The sequence below is a fragment of the Vulpes vulpes genome, chromosome 9 (genome assembly GCF_048418805.1).
Source record: "Vulpes vulpes isolate BD-2025 chromosome 9, VulVul3, whole genome shotgun sequence".
Classification (NCBI taxonomy): Eukaryota; Metazoa; Chordata; class Mammalia; order Carnivora; family Canidae; genus Vulpes; species Vulpes vulpes.
Window position 1 is genome coordinate 61,930,022 of NC_132788.1, and position 12,925 is coordinate 61,942,946.

Genomic DNA, 12,925 nt, shown 5'->3' on the forward strand with positions numbered 1-12,925 from the left:
ATCAGTTGGAGAGAATTTCTCTTTATCTCCATTCATCAATAATCATTAACTCTACAGAAGCAGGTAGTGACACCTACTTTATTTCAATCTTCCCCACCCATCAAAACAAATGAGGATGTAATCACTACTGCGCAAATTTAATTCAATTATATTATTTACTAAGAACCTCCCCTCCCCTAATTCTTTCCTCCCCTTTCTAACTCTTTTTTTTACCCTCCAGCTTCTATGGGCAAAAAGGGAAAGGTCTAATGTCATTTAGAGTGGGCTAGGCTTGGGTTTAGAAAATACTGCATACTTATTAGAGGCCCATAAGAAAGTTATCTCCATACAAACTGGTAACAAATCTACTACCCAGAAAGTAGCACTTACTCTGATCCAGCAGCCATATCTGAGTAGGATGTATCTGGTGTGGTGACTCCCAGAGGGATTGCAATGCTCATGACGTCCAATGCAGCAGAGAGTGGAAATCACGGGGTCCAATTAATGGAGACTGGCCACTCTGAGAGTGGGGGTGAGCTGCACAGCCTTAACCAACATGTTATGGACATGAGGAATCCTGCCACAGAAAAGGAAAATATCTAATAACCAGACAGTTTGTCAAATTTATCCTAAATGCTACTGAATATTTTTCCATTTTATTTATTTTTTTTTTAAGAAAAGATATATATATTTGATTTGAGAGAGAAAAAGATCGAGTGAGCACAAGTGAGGGAGGGACAGAGGGAGAGAGAGAATCTTAAGCAGACTTCCTGCTAAGCATGGAGCCCGATGTGGGGCTCTATCCTACAACCCTAAGATCACAACCTGAGCCAAAACCAAGAGTCAGATGCTCAACAGAGTGAGCCACCCAAGTATCCATATTTTGCCATTTTAAAAATAAGTCTTTTAAAGGATAAACATAAAACAAGTACAGCAAAGGGTCTACACATTATCCTATTTTCTTGTATACTGCCTTAGTATGTATGTATGTATGTATTTATTGCATTAGTGTTTTAAAACATGAGGTAACAAAAGTTATGCTTACTTTTCATTTGTTTTATTTATTTTTAAAAAAGATTTTATTTATTTATTCATGAGAGACACAGAGAGAGGCAGAGCCACAGGCAGAGGGAGAAGCAGGCTCTACTCAGGGAGCCCAACGGGGGACTTGATCCCAGGACTCCAGGATCACGCCCCCGGCCGAAGGCAGGCGCCACACCACTGAGGCATCTCCCTCTATTTCTATTTTAATTTTTTTCTTTTTAGCTAATGGGGAAGTATAGTCTGCGTAGCTCACTAGCCAAGTACATTTCCATCATTTAACAACTGCTTAAACAAAATTTTTTAGCAGCCTAGGACCTATATAAGTTTCAATGTATAGGATAGTAAATAGAAATATCAAAGTTTAACTAAATTCTTTAGCAATTAAAAACCTTTATTTAGAGGCTCTTGGCTTGCTCAATTGGTGGAGCATGCTACTCTTGATCCTGTGGTCATGAGTTCAGGCCCCACGCTGGGTGTAGAGCTTACTTAAAAAACAAAAAAGAAAGCAAGCAATATCTTCATTTAAGTTTTTTTTCCCCCTTAGGCCACAAATAAATGCAATTTTACCAGCAACCAACAAAGTTATTTCTTCTGTATTAAATATGATAAAAGATATGTTTACATACAGTTGTTCTTATTGTCTTTTTGTATCACAGAACACTCTTTTCTTCCTTTGAAATCATTTTATTTTAACCATAACTTTCAGAGAAGATGCAACAGTCTTAATTATATTTGTGAGGCCATATCCACTGCTAGGTATAAATGAAAACATATAGATTAGTTTCATGATACAGATTAGGAAATTTTCTATGGAAAAGTAGTGAGGATACCCTGAGTTGCTGATCATAACCAGTGGAAATTTGTGAACAGAAGGACTCAAAAACTACTAAAGTGTAAGAAATCCATTAGAAGTATAAAAGTACAAAAAAAGTATAAAAGTACAGTAAGAGAGTGGGGTGCCTGGCTCCCTTACTAGAGCATGTGACTCTTGATCTTGGAATTATAAGGTTGAGCCTCAAGTTAGGTGTACAGATCACTTAAAAATAAAATCTTCAAGGGGTGCCTGGGTGGCTCAGTTCTCTAAAAGTCTAACTCTTGATTTTGGTTCAGATCATGATCCCAGAGTCTAGAGACTGAGCCCTGCATCAGGCTCCATGCTGACTGTGGAGGCTGCTTAAGCTTTTCTCTCTCTCCCCTCTCCCCTAACCATCCTTTTCTCTCTCACCCTCTCAAAAAAAAAAAAAAAAAAAAAAAACAACCTTAAAAAAAGGAGTATATTAAGAGATTTGGAGGTATGGTGTAAAGGGGGAAATTTTACTATTTTACATTAGTGGTTTTATATTAAACTATTGAAAGAATGAAACCAGAAGCATTTTATGTGTGAAAAAAGTCTGTGTGAATGTTAAAAGCCTAGATTAATAAAGATTTTTGCAAAAAGTCTACAGAAAGAGTTGTGATTGATATGCTGATTCATCTTAAGACAAGAGAGGAGAAAAATCAAACAACTACTTATGTTAAAGATTTTTAATGAAAAATATGTGATACTAAGTCAATCCAAGGAATTAATACAAATTTTAAGTGACAGACCACATAAGATGCTTAAATCATATTTTGATATATGAAGCAAATCAACGTAAGAAAACCAATTGTGAACAGTGAGTTAGGCCAAGCTTTTTAAGAACACATAAAGAGAATATTACTCTTTTGTGTTATTTTAGAATACTGGAAACAGCTATAAACTAAGCAGCCCTCCCTGGCACCTACACTTTGCAAAGAACTGGATCTCATCAAGATCTAGGACTCTTCAAATCTGGGTGAAGGCAAGACACCGGTTCCTATACAACTGGAGGCAACACACTGCTAGACTTTGGACTAAAAATGAAAAAGGCAAATTTTCCTATTGTTTCTTCACAGCTTACAAAAGAAGTGACTAATATAACTCTTTGGATCCATCTGACACGGAAAATATTTCCTTTCCCTAACAATATATCCATACAGATTTAGGCAGCACATCCTTTACCACTGGGAAATTGAAAAAAAAAACTACAAATAATAGAAGAGAGAATACTTATCAAATAAGCTCAGAAAAATAGTTAAATACTGGGTATTGTTGGTTACAACTCTTCCTCTAATTTAGTATCACTCTATAACTTGAACTAAAAAGAAAAAAAAAAACCAAACAAACCCAAAATCCCAGGAGCTGTCTGGCTTGATAATCAAAACACAGTCTGATAATGATCATACCTCTCTTAAATATAGGAATCTCAATTACATGTTACATTTTCAGTAAAGGATAAAACAAGTTATTCAACATATTAAAAAGCCTTTATCATAGCTATTACTATTCTATGCCCATAAAAAAAAGTAGGCTTCTAGAAGAAAGGCAACTTATAAACTTAAGCTGATAATTATTTTTTGGAGTAATCTAAAAAAAAAAAAAAATACTAAAAGGAAAAAAATGGGAAAATTATTACAGATAATATTTCCTTAATGAGTATATAAATGATTAACATATTCCTTACTGAAATCTCAAAACCAGCTAATTTGGAGACCTGATAAATACAAGAAACATTAACCACTTAACTATGAATTTCTTGTTCATGAATTCTTCCATCTTTCTTTTATCTAGTTTTGTAGGACTCTTTCTCTCTTCTGATAAAAACAATTATTACAGATTAGCATGACCATCTTCTAAATAATGTATTCACATCATGTGATGAGCAGAAGGGAGGAAGGCACCTGATGTAATAATAAGCACTGGGTGTCACATGCAACTGAAAAAATCACTAAATTCTACCTCTGAAACTACTACACTGTATGTGAACTAAAATTTAAATAAAATGTTGAAAATAAAAAAATAAATCAAGCTTTCACAATATTAGGCTTCTTAATACAAAAGATGTTAAAACGATATTTCTCATATAACCCTGAGAATTGTTCCTTCCCTAAATAATACTCTGCAAAATGTAGCTGTTAAAATATTAACTGAAGATTTTGTTTTAAAAGATTTTATTTACTTATTCATGAGAGACACACAGAGAGAGAGACAGAAACATAGGCAGAGGGAGAAGCAGGCTTCCTGCGGAGCCCAAAGCGGGACTCAATCCTAGGACCCTGGGATCACAATCTGAGCCAAAGGCACTCAACCACTGAGCCACCTAGGTGCCCCTTAACTGAAGACTTTTTAACAGATCATCTATATGCAATATTTTACTACAATTACTCTAGTTTTACAAGCCAACAGACTCTGAGTATAGTTTACCAAACTTAGTAGTATAGAATTTATTAACTTACACAGAATTTGGAGAGTTGCGTCCTAGAGTGAGAAGTTGTGTCTCTAGGTGAAACAATTTCAAGGTATCTTTTACTTGTTAATTTTTTTGTCTCTTTCTACCAGAATATAAACTCTATGAGGACAAGATTTTTGTGTTTTATCCTCTGTTATACTTCCAATGTTTAGAATAGAGCCTGGCATGGGATGCCTGGGTGGCTCAGTGGTTGAGCGTCTTGCCTTTGGCTCAGGTTGTGATCCTTGCCAAAGTCCTGGGAGAGTCCTGCATCAGGCTCCCCATGGTAAGCCTGCTTCTCCCTCTGCCCATGTCTCTGCCTCTCTCTGTGTGTCATGAATAAATAAATAAAATCTCAAAGAAAAAAGAAGAGAAGAGAAAAGAATCGTACCTGGCATAAAGCAAGTGTTTGAGAATGCTTGCTGAATGAATTATCACCATTTATTTCAGCATATGATCTTAATATCCATTACAATATAAAAATTAAAACAAATGTAAAGGGTTTGACTTAGTCACCTTTTTATAGACCTCCAAATATGAAGTCCCCCAAAATTATCTGCCAGTAGCTCTGAAGACCTAGAAAGAGTTGAGACACAGATTAGTACAGAAAGAAGTAACAAAATGGACACAAAGAATAGAATTATATGGAATATTTTCTTTTTATTCTTTAAAAGAGAGAGAGCAAGCAGGTGTATGCATGAGTAGGGGTGAGGGGGGAGTGGGGCCGAGGGAGAGATAATCCTAAGGAGGCTCCATAATCAGCAAGGAGCTCAGTGCAATGTGGGGCTTGATCTCACAACCCTGAGATCATACATGAGCTGAAATCAGAGTCAGAAGCTTAATAACACTCAGGTGCCCCAAATTATATAGGATATTTTAACAGTAATTTATTTCATTTCTACATATTGCCTTGTTAACTATCCTATGTTTCATTTAGTACTCTATTTTTGTCCTTTAACCATGATATACTATTTTTGTATAAAGCCAAAACCTAAAAAAAGAATGGAAAAGGAAATTGTCTTTATTAGACTTAAGTGGAAAATATTATGTCACTGGGTAATCCTCTGTTCTTCAAATGAGAATTTTCTCCCATTTCCCAAGGGATTCCTTCTGATCTCTCCTAGGAGGTACTTCTCCTCCACTGACCCACTCCCAAATTCAGAGGCATTTCTTTAACCAAATGTCAAGTTTACTACTCTCCAGTCAGACAAGGACATCACCTATTAAAGTATAAATCCATATTATTTCTCCCCTTCCCCTACTTTCATCAAATCGATCCTCTGTCCTACTAAAATAAAAAAAGACAACTGGGAGTCAATTCTACTTTCGAGACACTCCATAAAAGAATATGTGGAAAAAAAAATATGTGGAAAAGAGCCTTAATAACTTTCTACCTTCCAAAAAGTAAAAGATAACAGGTGATTTTGGGGGACAAAAAGTCAGCTTTTTAAAAGATTTTATTTATTTATTCATGAGACACAGAGAGTGAGAGAGGCAGAGACACAGGCAGAGAGGGAGAAGCAGGCTTCCATGCAGGGAGCCCGACACGGGACTTGATCCTGGGTCTCCAGGATCACGCCCTGGGCTGAAAGCGGCGCTAAACTGCTGAGCCACCTGGGCTCCCCCAAAAAGTCAAATTTAACATTAGCCAGAATAGGGAATTAATAGCTAAATGTTAACGTATTATGTATATGAAAAGAGCTGTTTTGGGGATTCCAGTTATCAAGCAATAGAGAGGAATGTACTTTTATGTCAATATTTTGTGGGCTTCTAATTTACAAAAAATTGGAAAATAAACTATTCCTTATTTTTTTAAAAACAAGATTTTTATTTAATTGACAGAGAGAGAGAGAATATGAACAGAGGGAGGGGCAGAGGGAGGGAGACAGAAATAGAGGGAGAAACGGAATCCCAGCTTAGCATGGAGCCCAACCCAGGGCTCCATCCCAGGGCCCTGAGATGATGACCTGAGTAGAAGGCAGACACTTAACCAACTGAGCTACCCAGGCACCCCTAACTATTCTTTAGAAACAACTTTAAAAGAGCATGCTCAGAATTATTATAAAAATAAAAGGTATGAAGGTAACAACCAAAGGAAGAATAAAAAAAACAAACCAAGAAGAATTAGACTCCTTTAGCAACAACAAGTAAGAAAGAAGGTAAAAAAATGACAAAAAGAAAAAGAGAACTAAATATATGGGTGTACAGCAGGGGGGAAAATGAATGTATCAGAATTTCAATTTCAAATCAGTTTAACCTTTTCCAGAACAATTCATCAGAATCCATAGAAGACTAGTAAGTTCTTAGATTCAGAAGCAGAACTAGCCAAGTCTCCCAGTACAGAGTACTCTTTTGAGAAGTCTTCATTTACACACACATACAGTTTCTGGAGAAAAGACTGTTAAATAGAACATGACAAAAATGTTTTATAATTACCCGTCTTTTTAATTGGGTTCAGAAATGGTCAATAGTCTCTGTATGTGTCATTCTGACAGTCTTTTCTCTATATGACTTGCTGAAAGCACAAGACCCATGTGATCTCTTTGGTCACTCTCAGAGCAGACAGACAAAAAGTGTTTTAAGAACAATTCCAACAGGGATTTCAGAAAAAGAAATTGCATCAGCCAGGTGAGCCGGAAGCAGCTGGGAGACAAGAGTCCAATAAACAGCCAATCCAATGAAAGAAATTCAGAACAAGTCTGCTTCAGTAATCCTGTGAAGAGGACTGGCAGGAAGAGGAGTGCCGCTTTAGAAAGAGAACAGGCCTCATATGCTTCAGACAGTCTTTGTACTGAGGCTGTGGACCTTGGCCATTCTCCCAGAAATGATGCAATCCTGATGAACAAGATCTGCTGCCAGAGAAACAATTGTTAACAGCCTATGCAGACAGCAACTCAGCCAAGGCGTAATCTCTGATCGACTCTTCACAAACCCCCAGAAAGCCAAATCTCTTCCTCAATTTTGATCTCTGACAAAACATGCAAGTGAATATATACATTTAAATATATACAAACAAGCCATCTTTCCAAAATGCCCCTTTCCTTTTAAATGTTTTGGTTTTCAGTATCAATCATTCATAACTAAATTTTAAATAAAACACTAAGAGCATTTCTGCTTTTATGAGTACAGTCCTCCAAGCATAACAACAAGGCATTAAATTAAAAGCAAGGTATTAACAAGGTTGAAATTTTACACTTCTTTTCCTCACTTTCTTTAGAAAACGTTTTGAAAAGTAGTAGTGGCTTCCCTATGTATAAAAATCATTCTGGAATCTAGGATCCAATTATGAGATTTCAAAGTAAGGACAAACATGCACATTCACTAATTCAGGGACAGGAAAGCATATTTTGTAGTCATTTTTGAAGTTACGTGACTCAGTATGTTAAAGATAGGCATGTATTAGAGAGGGAAAATCTCTTGTTTAGGCTGACATAAACAGAAGGTTGAATAGTAACACACAATTTACAATGCTTCCTTTTCTCAAGGGCAACAATATTACTTCAGATCTTTTAAGAGGGTTAATGATTATTTTCATCTTAGTAGCAAAAACTATTTTGGAATCTAAATTTAAAATATCCTCAATTTAAAAATCCTCCCTAGATCCCTCATCTCCTAGGTCTGGTTTCCTTTTCAGAGTTTTAGTAATAAGTTGTACATACAGTACCATTATAAAATTATTAGGAATTTACCCCATCATTTACTAAATAAAAGACCCTGCATACTACAAATCTCAGTTCTCTAAATTCCAAGTAGCCATAAGCTACAACCAACCAAATTTCTTCCTTTTGAAAGCATTAACTCTTAAACTGGGATTCACTAAAAACACAAGCATCTAAGATGTCTCCTGAAATTAATATATTCAGCTCAATCTACTACCCTCATTTTAAGCTATTAAATAATAAAAAATAACAGATAGAATAACTCTAAAGCAATAAAAGATGTACAGAAGATCAGTCTGTGAATAAATTTAAAGAAGAAAAAAATTTCAGGAAAGTTTTCAGTAAGGGTTAAGAGAAAATCGCTATTAGTTAAGATTCAATTTCTGAACCTACTAATTTTTCAAAATTTTGCCACACACGTAAGTTGAATTTATTCTTAAATACTTTTTAAAGAAAAGATTATTTACTTGAGAGAGTGAGCACACACTCATGTGAGCAGAGGGAGGATCAGAGAGAGAGAATTTCAAGCAGACCCTCTGATGGGCTGGAGGCAAACTAGGGCTGGATCTTCTGACCTGAGGCAAAATCAAGAGTTGGATGCTCAACTGAATGAGCCACCTAGACACCTCTGTTCTTGAATACTTCTATACTTCAGTTTCTTCTATTAAACAACTTCATAAAATAGTAAAAAGGAGAGACAGGGAAAGACTATTAAGTTTTTTAAACATTATTATCCTTAATTTTTAAATCACAGAGCAGTTAAAAAATGCAATAAATATATGAATGCATTTTTATCTACAGGACCAACTTGTCTAAGAACTAATGTGGCAGCTGCCATTTATGTGCCTCTCTTTCATCTTCAATCTAAACTGAAGTATTAAGGAAAAAACACTGCCATTGTACTGTAATGTATCACTTTTGCCCCTGAGAAAAGAAAAAATGCATTAGGAAAAAGTACTATATTAAGAAGCAGGAAAACTGAGTTCTAGCCTACAACTTAAATAGTTGGTGATCTCAGAAAAATCACTTTTTTTTTTTTTTTAAGATTTCATTTATTTATTCATGAGAGGCACACAGAAAGAGGCAGAGACACAGGCAGAGGGAGAAGCAGGTTCCATGAGGGAGTCTGACGTGGGACTCAATCCTGGGACTCCAGGATCACGACCTGAGCCGAAGGCAGATGCTCAACCGCTGAGCCACCCAGGTGTCCCAAGAAAAATCACTTTTTATATACAATCTTTAATTCATCAAAGTAAAATCTTACTGGGCTTCATTCTGCTTCAGATATCTATAAATCCTGGCACTGGCTTAGGCAGGCAATTCATGCAATGTCTCAAAGTCTCAGTTTTCTCATCTGTACAATAGAAAAAATAATAATACCTATCCTGCTCACTCACAAGTACATATAGAGTAGCATTTGTAGCAAATAAAGAGTTTAAATGGCTCTCTGCAACCTTTAAACATATGTGAAGAGGAGCCATTACCTAATGATCTCAATGTGGCTAACAATTATTTTCACTATTCTCCAACAGCGTGTATTTCAATTCTGCTACCGTAACTAAAGTGAGAAGAGGATATGCTGGGAAACATGAAAAAACAGTGAAAAAAAAAAAAAAAAAACAACAGCGTAGCAGAGTTAAGTGATAAGCATTACAAGAATTACTGGCAAATAGGAGATGAACTCTAAGAAAAGACGATGTGCTCAGAGATCTAGTGAAAATTCATATAATTGGGATGGTATAAACTGTAGTTAGGCTTAAAATCTGGAGCAAGTTAATGCAGGCAAAGAATCTAGGAGAAGTGTAGGGCTGAAGATAAGAAAAGAGAAAAACTGGAGGTAAACAATGGAGATTAAAGAAATTTAGACTAAGGTAATTTAGAGTCAAGACAACGTTTTCTTTTTCTCTATTTCTATTTATTACAATTTACTTTAGATGGCAACATTTGAATTAAAACAAATTTTTAAAACTTAAGCATCAATTATTACTGGTTCTATGCCAGACACACAAGTCCAGATTAAAATTCCTGGCTTTTGGGATTTATATTACCTAGATTTACCAGTTTTTTCCTTCCTTCCTTCCTTCCTTCCTTCCTTCCTTCCTTCCTTCCTTCCTTCCTCAAACATGAAGTGAGTAACTACTATATATAAAAACTATGTTAAGTGCTATTTTAAGATGTTTCTCTTATCCAAAGCAGGAGAGGGTAGGCAATTTGCAAACTCTTCAGGCTTGCCTATGTGCCAAGTATTACATTTTCACAACCATGAGGGGAAAAAAAAAATCCTAAAGTGTATCTCTACAATTAAGGAGTCATTCTGAAGAGAAAACACCCTCCTCTCAAAGAAAGAAAACCCCAGACCACTCCACAGTTTACCAGTGACACAGAGGTCTCTTATAGAAAGATTTTTAAAATAAATCTCTTGAATTGTTTAGACAAGACTTAAGAATTAAGGACAACAGGCAGCAAGAACCCTCAAAACTGACAAAAAGAACCTGACCATACATGTTTTGGGATTAGTAGGCAGACCAGGTGGCTAAGTATATAAAAGTAAAGGAATTTAAAGCTTAACAATTCTGACATGCACAAAAGAGGTCCCCTCTCCAACCAATAGCTGTATCTGTATTTTTAACATATTATCGAGATAATTGCTTGTAAAAATAGGCAAACTTTACAAAAGCATAAAAAGGTAGAAGTAAAATTCTCACATAATTCCACTTTCCAAAGATACCCCCAAAATAAGTGGTAACTCTATTGTTCTATAATCTGCTTTCTTCATTTAGTAGTAGGTTATAGACGTCTTTCTATATGCATATATACAAATTTACTTCTTCCTCTTACAGTATCTATTCTATGGATGGACTATAAGTCATCCTCTGCAGGTTGATGTTTAGATTGTTACTAATTTTCCATAATAAATACAACTCAACAGTCATGTACACATGCCTTTCTTTAACATACACATTTTCTTAGGATACATTCTTAGATATGGAACTGCTAAAATGTCATGACCATGTATCAGAGATGTCAAACCACTCTCTACAAAGTTAAAACCATTTAATACAATCCTACATAGGGTGTGAATGCTGGCTACATTTTCTCATAAGGTTTAAAATAATTTCAATTCTAACTCTACTCATAGAATCTTATGTTTAGAAGACTCCACATTCTATAAGAAAATACTAAAACGAAACTCAACTGCAAATTCAACAATTCTGATATATTTTTATGACTACTGACTGGATGTGCTATTGTCCTGTGAAATTCTTATATACTAAGTAAGAGATCTCATTTGCTTTTTCACTAAATTTCGGCTGTGATCTTCAAAATAAAACATAGATAAAGCACTATTTCAGAACAAAAGTATTTTATGGTTGTCCCATATGATAATTTTTAACCGAACGCACCAAGATCTAAATTTCTTCTTCCAGTAATGAAAAAAACAATGTTAACCACCTGCAACCTAACTAGCTAGCGTTTGTAGGGTTCTGATGGAAAAAATTCAAGTAATCTAGATTTGAGCTCTTTAGTTTCAAAGAAGTTATCAAAACTCTGATCTAGGGGTGCCTGGCTGGCTCAGTCAGAAGAGCATCAGACTCTTGATCTCAGGGTTTTGAGTTCAAGCCCCATGCAGGGTGTAGATTACTTAAATAAATAAACTTAAAAAACAAAACAAAAAAAACTCTGTTCTAGTAGTTCTATCAGAGTATAAAATAGGAGGCCCCTCATTTTTAATTACACTTGGAAAGAGAAAAAAACTTTAAAACTCTAAGAGACTTGTTAATACTGATTTATGAAGAGATAAAGCCAAAATACTAAATTTTTAGAGTGCCTATAAATGAAGCAAACAAAGAACCCCTCTCCTTTTTGCTGTGCTTGCTCTAGCACCTGACTGAGAGCCTGGATGGAGAGCTATTACTTTCTCCTTTGAAATGTTTTCTATAGACTGTCTTTTATCCATCCATTCACCAACATTACTCAACCTCTTTATGATTTCAAGGTTGCATTATAGCAATGAACTGATCTCACTACCTCTGGGCTCTCAACCCTCCAATTATTCATTCTTTCGTGACTTTAACCTTTCTAGAGCACAACTTCAATCATTATTATTCCACAATTAGAAATCTACAATGGCTCCCAAATACCTAATGGGTTAGTTCAAACTCCTTTGCCTGGGCAGCCTGGGTGGCTCAGCAGTTTAGCACCGCCTTCAGCCCACGTTGTCATCTTGGAGACCCGGGATCGAGTCCCACATCGGGCTCCCTGCGTGGAGCCTGCTTCTCCCTCTGCCTGTGTCTCTGCCTCTCTCTGTGTGTGTCTCTCATGAATAAATAAATAAAATCTTAAAAAACAAAAACAAAAAACTCTTTTGCCTGAATGGAATAAGAATTTATTTGTCAATTACCTGTTACTCTATTTCTTCTCCTTCAAAATTTTATTCAGACTACTTCTCCTGATACTATTTTCTGCATCCTTAAAAAACCTTTATTATGAAAAATTTCCAACAAATACAAAACAAAGAAAATCCTGTAATGAACTCATAAACCTTACCCAGCTTTAAACAATCAAATTGGGGGCACCTGGGTGGCTCAGTTAAGCGTCGTCTATCTGAAGCTCAGGTCTTTTTCCCAGGGTCCTGGGACGGAGCCCAGCATCAGGCTCCCTGCTCAGCACGGGGTCTGCTTCTCCCTCTCCACCCTGTGTTCTCTCTCTCAAATATATAAATAATCTAAAAAAAAAAAAAAAAAAGTCAAACTGATAGCTAACTTTACTTTATCTGTAACTTCTCATCTTCTACAGGATTATTTTACAGCAAATGCCAGAAATATCAGTTGTACACAACACACCTGCAGAGTGGAGTTATCCCTTGTTTACCAGTCAAGATGGTTAGGGATGCCTGGGTCAGTGCTGAGCCTCTGCCTTAGGCTCAGGTGTGATCCTCAGTCCTGGGATTGAGTC

At 35.9% G+C, this 12,925-nt stretch overlaps 1 protein-coding gene across 50 annotated transcripts in view; it reads right to left on the reverse strand.

The window, feature by feature from the left end:
• The window catches only part of SETD5 (SET domain containing 5), an 83,327-nt gene that overhangs the window by 45,372 nt on the left and 25,030 nt on the right, over window positions 1-12,925 (reverse strand). For 47 of the 50 annotated variants that reach the window (XM_072722229.1, XM_072722247.1, XM_026016968.2 and 44 more), the window contains exons 2-3: window positions 4,827-4,886; window positions 370-556 (exon numbers count right to left, since the gene is read on the reverse strand). Coding sequence is in view for 8 of the 50 variants with exons in the window: in XM_026016968.2 (XP_025872753.2) it covers window positions 370-440 (71 nt within the window). In the remaining 42 variants the exon portion in view is untranslated. Of the gene's footprint in view, window positions 1-369; window positions 557-4,826; window positions 4,887-12,517; window positions 12,696-12,925 lie in introns of all 50 variants that reach the window. The other 3 variants (XM_072722204.1, XM_072722211.1, XM_072722236.1) reach the window with 2 other exon arrangements.